The sequence below is a fragment of the Bactrocera latifrons genome, unplaced genomic scaffold (assembly GCF_001853355.1).
Source record: "Bactrocera latifrons isolate USDA-ARS-PBARC rearing strain unplaced genomic scaffold, ASM185335v1 scaffold_9, whole genome shotgun sequence".
NCBI lineage: Eukaryota > Metazoa > Arthropoda > Insecta > Diptera > Tephritidae > Bactrocera > Bactrocera latifrons.
Window position 1 is genome coordinate 2,181,867 of NW_017537600.1, and position 13,616 is coordinate 2,195,482.

The 13,616-nt window shown below is 34.9% G+C and overlaps 1 protein-coding gene across 1 annotated transcript in view; it reads right to left on the minus strand.

Moving 5' to 3' along the window:
- The window catches only part of LOC108977469 (protein tyrosine phosphatase type IVA 1), a gene marked incomplete in the record, with an annotated part of 113,761 nt that overhangs the window by 5,358 nt on the left and 94,787 nt on the right, over positions 1 to 13,616 (minus strand). Inside the window, 2 exon segments of the mRNA XM_018947165.1 lie at positions 2,455 to 2,621; positions 3,527 to 4,958. Coding sequence (XP_018802710.1) covers positions 2,455 to 2,621; positions 3,527 to 3,643 — 284 coding nt within the window.

Sequence of the window (13,616 nt, forward strand, 5' to 3'; positions counted from 1 at the left end):
AAACCTGTGCAATATTATTATGAATTTTTTTCCAATGACAAAAAAAAATTTTATTAGTAAAATCACATTTTAATTTAAAAAATATTTTTAACAATTTTTTATAAGCGAGTTGTATTAATTGAAGCATTTTATCCAAAGTAAAACATTGCTGGGCAACATGCTATTATATAATTTTGCCGTTGCGAAAAAAAAAATCTGCTTAAAATATTTTATATTTAATAAAAACATGCATGCTTTTGCTGTATTAGTATATATTATGGAATATAGTGATCATGTGTTGCGAGTGAAGTGAGTTTTTTAATATACCCTGAGACGTTGTAAACAACGGCAAGTCGCTTTACAGATATTTTAGCATAGCAGATCTATTGATATTAAAGTTGACCTTACCAACTATTTTCTTTTTATTTTTTTATTATAAAATACAATAAACTCTAAAATATTGTCAATTGAAAAGTCTAGATGATTTTAGTTAGTCATAACCTCCATACATTGTCCAACCGCAGCACTTGAAGTTATGCTGGAGCTCACACCGCTGCATCTAGTGATCAAACATATCTTCTGCTCATGGCCCCGGAGGGTTTTGACAAAGGGAATATATGTCGCCTGAACAGAACAGAACAGAGAAGGCGGAGTGGACTGACTCAAGCACCTACTACTACGAAACGGTAGCACTATCCAGTTTTAGACTGACGGTTCGAAAAGCAAGTATTGGAGCAGGCATTGCAGGACCGCATACCAAACTATCCATACCAACGAGGCGTTTTCCGAGCAGCTTTCAAGCAGAACTGCTTGCTATAAGTCAGTGTGCAGAAATCAATCTCAACCGCAACTATCGCCACCAGTGTATCGCTATACTTTGCGATATTAACTAAAGGCGATTTCAGCTTTTGAGGTCAAATGGCTATTAGTGTAGGAGTGTATACGAAGGTTGAACAAGTGGTCGGTGGGTGTGCAACCGTGCACACCAAATCTGGGTACTGGTGCATAAATCGGTAACCGGCAATGAGCTGTTCGAAGTACTTGATCGCTCTGCGGCAGCGTCATGATGAAGAAGCAAGAACCATGGATTGCGGTGGGGTGCCACACTATAAAAGAGTCGTTCCGCACGGAGGAGAGAGTGTACAAAGAACGGCACTTGCAAACGGAGCACGCAGTAGGATTGCGCCACGCTAAGCTACGACTGGGAGGATACAACGTTGCAAGGTTTAAAGAAATTATCAACCACCCCCCAGACAAATTCCGCCTCCTTGTCGCGCTCTATACAGGACGCTGGAGGCTTAGAGAGCACTTGTCCAACATGGGCATAGTCTCTTGCGTAAACTGTCGGTTCTGTCGCATGGAACAGGAAACTCCATAAACTTGATTCCAGATTGTCCAGCAATTTGTAGAAGTAGGCTCAAGACCTTCGGTTCCATCTACGTGGACAGGGATCGCATCACATAAGTCGGAATCAGCAGGCTCCTGGAATTGTTCTGGATGCTGAACCTTTGTGACCATATGTGATATAGGGGAGGACACAATAGACCATAGGTAGCAGTGCAAAACCACAGTTTTACTATCTATAAAACATCAATTCATTTTGAATTAGATGGTCATTGGTGATGAAAAGGGTCGTGGTATATATGCGCTAAACCAGTATCATTTATTATGAGATGATGCAACTGCCCTGAGCTGCGACCTCGTCCGTAGCGTCGAGAGAAGCTTGTGAAAATCGACTGGTACAGTATTATATCGAAAATAAACGCAGATTGCCAAAGGTTGCATTATGAAGTTAACTTCCAAATGAATACCAGTAATTTTCAATTTAGAGCAGCGATTACTATCTCGAAGTAGGAAATTAAATTGCAATAATAAGCCGTTATAAGTAACTGGAACGAGCACGTTTTTTAATTCATGCCCAAAAGAATTTTTCTGCTGCTACAACAAAAATACCGATGACAAAAAATATTTCTGCAAAACGTCACAATTCACGTGTCAATAAATGCGCAAAATACTAAAATTCTACACCAAAAGATATTTAAAAAAAATATTCATCTTACGGTAACTCTCGTCAATACGCCCAACAATGACATTGCAATGCCATTGAAAACTAATTATTTCGAAAAAATTCTATTTTTCTCGACAAACTACATATATTTTTAAACAAATCTATTTTCGACTTAAGTGAATTTTCAATAAATCCACAAAATGGCACACGACACATGCCCGCTACTCAAAATACAGCCGAAGCAAGCCGCGTTAAAAATGAATATGCGAGGTGAATTTGCATTATTGGTGCAAATGATTTGCGACGCACAAAGCCAATATCACACAATGATGATTGATTATTAACCACTTGCAGGCAAGCAGAACGAGACAACAGAACAACAAAAACATAATTAGTTGAATAAAACAGTAAGTAAGAGAAAGTGAAAACTAATGGAAATAACTGGAAATAAATGCATTACAACTCACTTTTGCTTCAAAATCTCGAACCATTCATCAACAACTTGTGGTGGCGGAAAAGTGCCATCTTCGAATGCTAAATCCTTAACTGTGATGCCCTGAGCTTCGAGCTCGTCCGTATTATAGCTGGGCTCGCATACGCGCACCACAGTGCTCACGTTGTTCTTCTTGAGCTCCTGTAAAAGTGCGAAGATAGGAAAGAAAAGTTAATTACTGGAAATAATAAATAAAAAAAATAAGAAAATATGCTAAAGCGAAGCTAGAATACCATTTACAGTTTAAAGTCTTCATACAAGAGCTTGGTTTTAATTGTTAAATTTGAATGACAGCTATATGTTATACTGATTCGATTTGAAAATTTTTTTTCGGAGAGTTTAGCATTCCTTTGGACAATAACTTATGCTAAATTTCGTAAGGATTTCTCGTGAAATACAAAAGTTTTCCATACAAAGACTGATTTTTGAACGATCAGTTTATATGACAGCTATATGCTATATTGTTTTGATCGGCAAAAATTCTCAGGAGATTGCAGCCAAGTCTTGGACAATGACACATGCTAAATTTCGTGAGCATATCTCATAAAATAAAGAAGTTTTCCATACAAGCGCGGGATTTTGATCGATCAGTTTGTATGATAACTATATGCTATAGTGATTCGATCTGAAAAATTTCTTGGGAGATTGTAGCGTTGCCTCGGGCAATAATGCATGATAAATTTCGTGAGGATATCTCATCAAATAAAAAAGTTTTCCATACAAGGAATGGATTTTGAGCGATCAGTTTATATGACAGCTATATGGTATAATAATCCCATTTGGAAAATTTCTTCGGAGAGTGTAGCGTTGCCTTGGTCATCAATNCATTTGGAAAATTTCTTCGGAGAGTGTAGCGTTGCCTTGGTCATCAATGCATAACAAATTTCGTGAGGATATCTCATAAAATAAAGAAGTTTTCCATACAAGCGCGGGATTTTGATCGATCAGTTTGTATGACAGCTATATGCTATAGTGACTCGATAAAAAAATTTTTTTTGGGAGGACAATAATGAGTGCCAAAAATCAAAGTAGCAATGTATACTTACCGTTATATAATGATGGATGGTAACATCTGATGGCCGATCGGTGATTAGGAACTTCATGCCCTTAAACTCGATAAGAGCTGGTGCTGGGCGCAAATCCTTTTGACGCATGTTGCTCATTAATTTACGACTTTAACACAAATAATAAAATTTATTTATGCGTTCGTATGCAATATACAATAGGCTTGTATATAGTTGTGTACTTGTAGACAGGACAGTTGAGATTTTTGTGTTCTTCTCCTTTGTAGTTTTTTTGGTATTAAAGAAAATATTTTTTTGTTGCAGAAATACGTTGTTGTTTTAGCGCTCGCGCTCCACACTTTTACTCTTTATGCTCTGCGGCTGTCTTTTGCTTTCAAGCGCTGAGGTGTTTTGTTGTTTTTGTCTATGTGTTTCACTTGACTTTGTAGGATAAGTTCTACGGTTCTGCTGTTTTGTAAAATTTTACGCTTTGGCAGCTGCGCGTCGACTGTTTTTGTTACAAATTGCACAGTGATCACTCCAAAGTCTGTATATAAAGTGAAAACCTCTGTCACAAAACTGGACTGCAAATTTTATTTTATTCTCTTTGCTTGTTTTTGCTTTGCTTTCTTTTTGTTTGCTTTCAATAAATCGGAAGTTGTGTGTATAACACGTGCAGCAGTTTATGCTAATTAATTTTGCTGTTGGTTTTTTGTTTTTGTAAATATTTTGTATAAATATAATTTAAGTATTTAATGTGCAAATTGAAGCTTTTATACGGAAATCGTTTTGTAATTGGCGCAAAAATTTAAAATTAAGTACAATATTTTAGTAGTTTTTTTTTGTTTTTGGGAGTTAATGAGTTGTTGTTGGTATTTATATATTTTTAGCTTAAAAATTATCACAAAAAAGTAATTAGAAAAGAGTTTTTCAAAAATAGTTTTTCTTTGCAGCTTTCGCTTGCTTTTTTGTTGTTGTTTGTTTGCACAGAACCTGCCTGATTTTAAGCCGTTACGAAATCCCTGTTGGCTTTTTAGTTATTGTAGTTTAATTACTCTTTAATTGAACAGCAATTACTCTTTAATTGTACAACAATTTAATTTCGTAATAATTCTGTCAATTAATTAGCTCTTTTTCGTTGCTTTTTGCTTTCTTTAGCTTGGTTTGTTTTTTGTTTTAGCCAAAACCGAAATTGTATATACCAATTTTTCTGATATGCGCGCTTTTTGTAGTTGATCTCTCTCTCTCTTTCTTACTGCCTCAGCAAAGACTTGTTTGAAAATCCAATCAGTTTGTTTTTTTTTTTTTAAAGAAAATTCGAAAATTGTTTCTACGCTAAATTTCGCTCGCTTTCTCGTACCGCGCGCTATCACTGCTATCTCCTGTCTAACTGTCTCCCAACTGGACGCGCTTCCAACAAGTTCCAACTCTCGTCCTTTTTACGTTTCTTTCGCTGTTTTGCAAACTCTTTTCCCTGGAAAGAAAAGAAATTGTAAAGTTTTTCTTTAGATATGTTTTAGGAATTGATTTTTAAGATTACTGATTTATATTCAGAAGTCTATCGGTCACCGGTTCTGAAAACAGTGTTTTGATAATGTAAACTTTTGGAAACCGATTACACTCAGTTAAAAAGAAATCGTTGCAAATACTCTCATATCTACCGAACCATTTGTCGGAACAACTACACATTTTTGGAGAATGTTCTCAGTTGTATTAGCTATTTTGATTCGATTACATATTTTTTTGAAATTTACAAGTGAATATAACCCCTAACTGAAATAAAAAATTAATTTATTTCTTATATTTACAACATTAAAGTCAAAGTTAAGGGGGTATTCAGGTCTAAACCAAAAAAAAAAAAAAACAAAAAAAAAAAAAAAAAAAAAAATTAAATAAAATAAATTTTTCCGACAGTCACTGTTTTGACACAAATGGTTTTATCAAATGTTCCGTGGAACCAGACAATGCGATATTATTCTAGATAATTTTTTTTTTTCACCCACCTTCATCAGTTAAGTTTAGAAGTTTAGAAATGTTTATCTTTGTTTTTATTCTTTCAAGTATTATTGTAAAGTTAATAAATTACGAATAAAAAATTGGATAAAAATATTAATTTTCCCTTTCTACAAAACTTCTAATATTAGCTGAAATTACTGCCACTACAATAGAACAACCCCTGAAATTGGGTGACAATTAAATTAGATACTTATATTTTTTATATATTTTTTTTTTTTTTTGGAATTTGAAAATATAAAAATTTGCCTACTACCTACATAACCTATTATTAAAGTCAGCCTATATTCTATTTTACAGTCATAGTTTCAGCATTTTTGCAACTTCAATCGTTTATGCAGAGAGAAACCAGAACTGTCTGCTTTATGATAACAGAATTGCCCGAATATAATATTACACGAACAAGTACAGCTATTTTAGGGTACTAACCCTTTTTGAATTGATAAATATATAAAATAACTAATGCCGAGTGGAAACTGAAGAACGAGCGGTTGCCTGGAAAAGAAAGGAGAATAGGGGTTTAAGGAGAAATCAGTGCTTAACCAAGCCTCTGACAACCAACTGTTGACTGCGTCAAAATATTAAAGTATTTTCTGTGTGAAAATTTGCCAATAATTCAAGGGCGATTATATTAAGCTACTTTCGGTTTATTTTCCATATGAAGCGCTCTGCTATGTTGTATTTCTGAGCCTTTAGAATCCATCGGTACTAGTAGATGGATATTTAGGAAGGAATAAATTCAATGACTTCATAAATTCTAGTAGTTTCGAAAAAAAATCCCCGACCATAGGTTTTTTATTACCATATTGCTCGTATGTCAATCATAAATAATAAATAGTTAGTGAAAATAGAAAATGTGTGTCAAATCCAAAAATGAGAGAAAAAACTCTTTGGAAAGAAATTTTCAAGCTGCCAACCTTAAAGTAGAACTTAACTACTTCATATATACTCGATATTTTTGGAGTCTTGAAAGTGAATGACTATTTTGGAATAGCAGCTAAGCCTCCAACATACAATTTTTTATAAACTGATTTGGAACTTATGTATATTTTATTTTTGAAAGCGCTTGTGCCGAATTCAATGAATGTATTATTAACATCCAAGAATCAGAGAATTCGAATTTCGGCAGTGTAAAATCTATGCTCCAGCCGCAGTATGGAATATTCTATAGAACCATCTTCGACAGACAATACTGGCAGCCTTCAAATCGCTCAGGCGGTACCACTTCTACCGCAGTGTGGCGCTAAAGCATGGACGATGTCAAAAGGTAACAAGCCGGCGATTGGAGTGTTCAAGAGACGCGTTCTACGCAAGAATGCTTATACTTTATATGTTGGAAACGTCTATTATATAGGAGTTAGCTTGATCATGCTGTGAGGATGGATTATGTGCGACGGCAAGAAGGTTCTTCAAAGCTAGAGGCAATGGTAAAATAGCTTGAGGTAAACAATGTCTCCGGTAAAGTAACCATGTAGAAGAGAAGCAATGACGAAGCTTAATGTCTGATAGATGCGAGTGGAAGGCATTATTACGTCAGGCGGAAGCCGAATAGAATTTGATAAAACTAATTAAAAAAGAAAATTTGTAATTACGTTTTTTTTTTGTTTTTGTAAATTTCATCTAATTTTTGTATACACCTGTCACATCTAATAGAAAATCAACCACAGAATTGCTAAGAGCATATTACGGCGCCAAAGAGAAAATAATAAAGTGCGATTTTATGGCCACATGTCAATTGCTATTGCCGTACTTTTGAGGCGCACACGAGTAAGTATTTCCGTGCCATTTAAATACGATATTCATCAAAAGTATACTAAACGCTGTGGTAGCTCGTGTGTAAAGCTATAAAATCATTTCAATATTTTTGAGCAAAAACAACAAAAGACGTGGTTATGCGGTTGAAAATAAAATAAAACAAACATCACGGCTGTCCGTTGAACAATATTATTTAATGAATGTAGGGTGATTATAGTTTTTGGTGTAAATAAATTACGAGCTTAAATACAGCACAATAAAAATAGCACGCGGAGACGCTGCGGGAAAATATATATTATTTATGGCGGAATGTGAAAATTATGAATTATGAAAATCGACAGCCATAAAATAATATATTGCTATACATAATATATAGCTGTTTTTATGTATACGTATATATGTATGTACGCATATACTGCATCCTACTGTTGCTCGCTACAATTCACGCCTTTGTGATTATTTCAAAATAATCGTTTTGGCAAGCATAGCGAAATTTATGCACATATATGTATTTACATATTAGGTAAGAGCAAGCAATAAACAATATATAATATAAATGCACTTAAACCGTTGTAGATGTCAAAGTTAATTTTGTCGCTCTTGTCTGAAGGCATTTTCCACAGTGTGCTTTTGTTCGCTTGGTTGCCTTTGTTTTCTGCCCAATTTGTCTTTTGGCGGCACAACCCCCACACTACATTATGTACTAGATACTTTAGTATATATCTTTAAATAGTCTGTATATTTATGTTCACTAAATGTTGACTTACTTGTGCTTTAGCACACCTTTTTAGCATGAAATTTCTCTCGAAATGTCTTACTGTTCTTTTCTTAGCTTTCACTTAGTATTTCTTTGTATTTATTTTTAAACAGAAAATGCCTTTTGAGTTGATGCAATGCGCATTTCGTGGTGTTTGCCACAATTATAGATACTTAGCGCTTAGTATTCCTATAAAAAAAAAAAAAACAATTCTATACCTATAGACAAATTTAATCCACACTTTTTGGTAGATTGGTTATAACTTACATTAAAGAAAAATTTCCAGTTATTTCTTTCTACGCTAGTAATAACAGTATAAGAAAAAACGAATTTTTTCGGGTTTTGGACGAAACCATTTGTATACCCTGAACAGGATATATTAAGTTTGTTACGAAGTTTGTAACACCCAGAATGAAGCGTCGGAGACCCTATAGAGATGGGATTAAAAATTAGATTTTAATTTTTTAATCCCGCAAACGCGATAAGGTGTTAATTGAAAAAAATAATAACGATAACTCAATTGTTTTTTATGCATTATTTGCATCACTGATGATTATAGAATATGTACATAATTAAAAAGAAATATTCTACATATACCGATAAATTTTGCATCCGTTGTTGTTCTGCCAGGCTGCCCATACAGCGGTGGAAACTTTCTGCGGACTATTGGGACATTAATATCCGGCCATATAGAATTATTTTCATTAATAAAAATATCCCTCTAATTTTTACCAGAGGCCCATTAATATATCCATCAATAGCCTCTAAACAATAAGGCACTGCAATTACAGTTTCCAACATGTAGTCAACAGCCAACTATAAAAAAGTAAGCAACTAAGTCTTTCAAGAGTAGTTCCGCTCTATTGTTGGCGCATATGCAACACTTCCGGTACGCAAACATAAGTGCAACAACATACTTCCGCAGATGGGCACGCTTTTCACGCCACCTTTACCAACTAAGAAGAAACAATTCTAACGATAGCAACCAAAATTACCACTCTGCCACAAATCTTTGCCATGTGCCACAAACAAAATGATCAGTATGTTGAGCTGAGTCGATCTGAGTTGAGTCTGTCTGTATATATACGAACTTGTCGCTCAGTTTTTAAAATATCGTTTTAAAATTTCGCAAACGTCATTTTCTCTTCAAGAAGCTGCTCATTTGTCGAAACTGTATAACATATAGCTGCCATACAAACTGAACGATCGGAATCAATTTCTTGTTTGGAAAACTTTCACATTTGACAACATATATTCACGAAATTTGGTATAGAGTATTTTCTAAGACAACAATGTAATCTCCGAAAAAATTGTTCAGATCGGCTCACTATAGCCTATAGCTGCTATACAAACTGAACACATAGTTACTAGAAGCAATGCACCTGTGAAGGGTATATTAGCTTCGATGCAGCCGAATTTTACGTTTTTTTAATTAAGAAACCAAAGTTCTCTGAGTCGAATAGCAACTTTCGCGGCCATATCCTTCTTGCAATATCTATGCGCATTATATGCAGAATGGCATTAAGTATGAAATTTTCCAAAAATCAATTTTTTTTTGTTGCATTATGGGTTAGTATACAGTGCAATAAATATTCCGTCAAATTTGAAAATCGAAATTCAAAATTTTACGGTCGCTACAGCGTGTCTTGTAGAAGGGAAACAGAGTGAGGAAAAGAGCGACTCCAATCTTTGAACGCGTTATTCTCAGAATGGTGTTTTTCAAAACGGTTTCCATTCTCAAAAGATGAGTTTTGAAGATATCTAGTTCCAATTTGGAGAGAAAATTTTTCACGTTATTCTCTATCGCGCTATGGGCGGTTTCGAAAATAAGTCAACAAAAATATAAAAAAAAATGCTTCTATATCGCGATAGTGACTTTCTTATAGATTAATAATGTTTTTGAGATTTTTGTTTAAGACCAAAATTGCGGCCGCATTCGTGGATTTCAACAATTTATTTAATTATTATACACCCAAAAAATAAACTTGAAAAAATCATTTTGTATTCGTCATGATTGTAATTATTTATAAAAAAAAAATAAAAAAAATAGGACGGAAAAAATAAAAATCACGAAAATCATTGATTTTCGGAGGGTCACACTGAGACGAACCCTTAAGTGCGTGCCTTGGTTGACGTGGACCTTAGTGCACCGCACATGCTGATGGGCGCCGTAAGCTTTTCAAAAGCTCAGTAATTTTGAAATTTGTGAAAAGAAAGTGAAAAATTACGTTTTCTAATGGCACTTTTTCTTGCATCCTACAGAGGGAAACGAAGAAATATGATAATATGTCATAGAGCTTCTAGATAATGCTTTATAGGATATATAGGCTACAAAGTTTCAGAGAAATATGCTGAACACTATCGAGGCCTATTCTTTCTTCATACCCTTGGTTCATAGGAGCATGAAGTAGCTTGAACATCTCTAAAGATGAACCGAAATGTGTAGCAAAATGGTTGTTGCTTCATCGACTTCTGGGATTACTGAAAAGTTTCGAGCCAAATTCACAATAGACCCAATCAGATCAAAAAGCTTCAAATTTCTGAAGAACTTACTGGCATAGAGTTGGTGATATATTCGAAGAAAGCTTTTGATCGAATTTGAACAAAGTTGTATAATTATGTTAAGAAGAAAGTTTCCACCAAATGTACATACACGCGTTATAGACCTTTTAACTACCTTCAAAATTGCCATAAATAATTTTACATAGTTTTTGTAATTCTGCAGGAAATCGAGATAAACCATTCTTAACGTTTAAAAATTCAACCAGGCGGGTAGGAACTCCTCCATTGGTCCGACCTCAGAAGGCCCGTAAATTGTTTCCTTTAATCAATCATTTTCAAAGGATTCTTCACTAATCTCACAGAAAAAAAAACACTTTTTTCTTGGGTTAGCTACTATTTTGTGAAAAATCAAAATTTTGACAAGCACTTCGATCATTATCATTGTAATAATAAAGGTTTTTGGTTTTTAGATTCGATGCAATTATATTTTCCACATCGTCATACACTTTATTTGGAGGTCTTGCTGAAAATCAGCCAAGGGAATTCCAAATTATTATTTGTGAATTGTTTTGTATGTTTGTATCCAAATTATACAATTATTTATTGATACTTAGTTTCTTCAATAGATTAGATTTAAAACAGCGACGGATCCAGAGTAGAATTTTCTCCAGCAGTAATTGGTGTGTATTAAAAAAGAAATAATGATTTAATTTCTTTAAAAATGAAGTCGGCCAAAACGTTACAGTCAATGCAGATCGCTATAAAGCCAATATTTATGACTCTCTCGTCACTGAACCGTTGGTTCCAACCAAACGACGCTACATGCCGACGAAACCATCAATTAATTTATTGCAGACAACTTTTGGTGAGTGCCTTATCCCATGTGTTTTAGTGACGATTACATTCCATTATTTTTGAAAAATAATAGCAATCAAATCAAACAATAGCAGTGACAAATATCGTAACTTAAAACCTCTCACTTGCTTTGTCTCACGTTGTAAAACTTTTACGAATTTCAAAAACTTTTCGGAACTTTTAGTAACTTGTCTTTATTTGACTAAGTTCTTAGCGTGTAACTACAATTCAGTTTATTTTTGGTTGCACTAACTGAAAAAGCATGGAATTATCCACTTCAACACTGAAAAATTTTTATTTGTTAAGCAACGAACAACATTTTATTATCAACAATTACTACAAAATATATTGAGAAACAGCGGCCGCTCCAATTAAATGTAAACAAAAATACATTAAAGACAATTTCTGCGTAGCAAAAAATTTGCCGTCAATTAAAGAAAACTGATGTGTCTATAGCAATTGCCCAGCAATTGAAATTTATTGCCAAATTGTGTACTAAATATTAACACTAAGGCTATTTAATCTGATGATTAATTTAAAATGAATTTCTAACAGTAAATATTGTCTGCTTTTTCGCGCAAAATACGTCAGCAGAAGCGAGCAACAACACTTGTCTCAATAATAAGCGCGTCATGCGGCCATCGCTTGGCGCCTAATGGAACTAAATTAGAAAAAAAGTAGGCGAAAATTGACCGTTTGCGAAGGAAATTAATATTAATTGACTTTAGCAAATAAAATTTTGCCACAAAAAGAAATAAAAAAAAAAACCAAAAAAAAAAAAATTATAGTAATTAAAATAAATTCGTAGAAATAAAATAAATTTTGCTTTTTTTCTACTCAATTGCGCTCTTAAGTGCTTGAGAATAATAAAAATAAAAAGGTTTATGTATTTGGCTATGTATGTGTGCATTTTTACGAGCGCGTGACTAAAAGCTGCTGTCAAAAGGCAACTCAAGTCAACTCGAGCTGTAGACGCGCCATTCGCCATTACCGACGTTGTAGAATAGTGCCTACCACCATCTGTTTGCTTGATTGAGGACTGCAATCAGACGCTAAACAATTGACGCCAATTGATGTGATGATCTGCTGCTTGCTGCTAGCATTTTTATTTAAACCCTTGTAGCAAAAAAGTGAGAGCCTTAAATCTACAACTAGTTACATATAATACAGTGTCGAACTAGTGTAATATTATTGAAATTATCACATAAACTTTGACAAGTTGCGTTCTCGAAAAGCCTTTAGGTTCACCGCGTGAGCGAGAAATGGGAGATTGTTTAGTTAGGACACCTATCAACGCGGTGATCTGAATCTTGCTAAGAGTTCGCAGTTCTATGAACAGAACAGAATGTAACCGCAGTAGTAGATATTTGTCTACCGCTACCATAATGGCTGTCACTTCTTACCCTTAAGCTTTGATTTGACTCCGCCCCATCCACATATTCTACGAAAATATATGCGCGGAAAGAATGCCGCTAAGAGTTCCACGGCGTAGTGGTCCAAATTATCAGCGATGCCAAGTGGGAGATTTCGGAATGTCTCCGTCTGGGACACTTTATGAGTCCGCCTTACCGGAGTCTGATCTTTGCCGACAGCTATGTCCACGGTTGCTATGTGTAGGATGGTGTTGTACGTTAGGGTGGGTCGATTCCGAACTTTTTTCGCTTCGGGATTTCTAATAGTGCGGAAAAGTTGCCTTAGTACTTCCTGATTCCAATGCAACTTTTTGTTTTGAGATCGGATTGATTCTTCAACCCCAACTCCGGCCTTGAAATTTCGGAAATTCGCCTAAAATCGTGAAATTGTCTACCTAGCGCCTGAAATACGCATCTTATGGCAAAATGTATAAAACAAAAGTTATTTGTCACCGAAATGGTATATGTGATCAGGGCCGTAGGACGAACCGTTTCCGAGATACGAGCGAAAATGCGCGCGCCACAGCGCAAGGTGAAAATCGGCTTGCGGCCACACTTCTTGACGTTGATTTCGCCGAGTGCTATCACTCACATTCATTCACCTACGCCAAAGGACACGTTCGGACTGGTCTCCACATAAATATTTTTTCATCGAGTTCCTTCACTCTTGTCGTTGATTTCGCCRASTKYTATCACTTATATTCTCTCAACAGAACACAGAACTCAAAATGTCTGTATCTAAATTTAAATTTAGACAGAAATGTCCTGTGTTTGTTTGAGTTCCAGTTACCTACTTAGCAGGATGTTCTTTTGTGTTATCAGTTTGAAAGATTTCGTA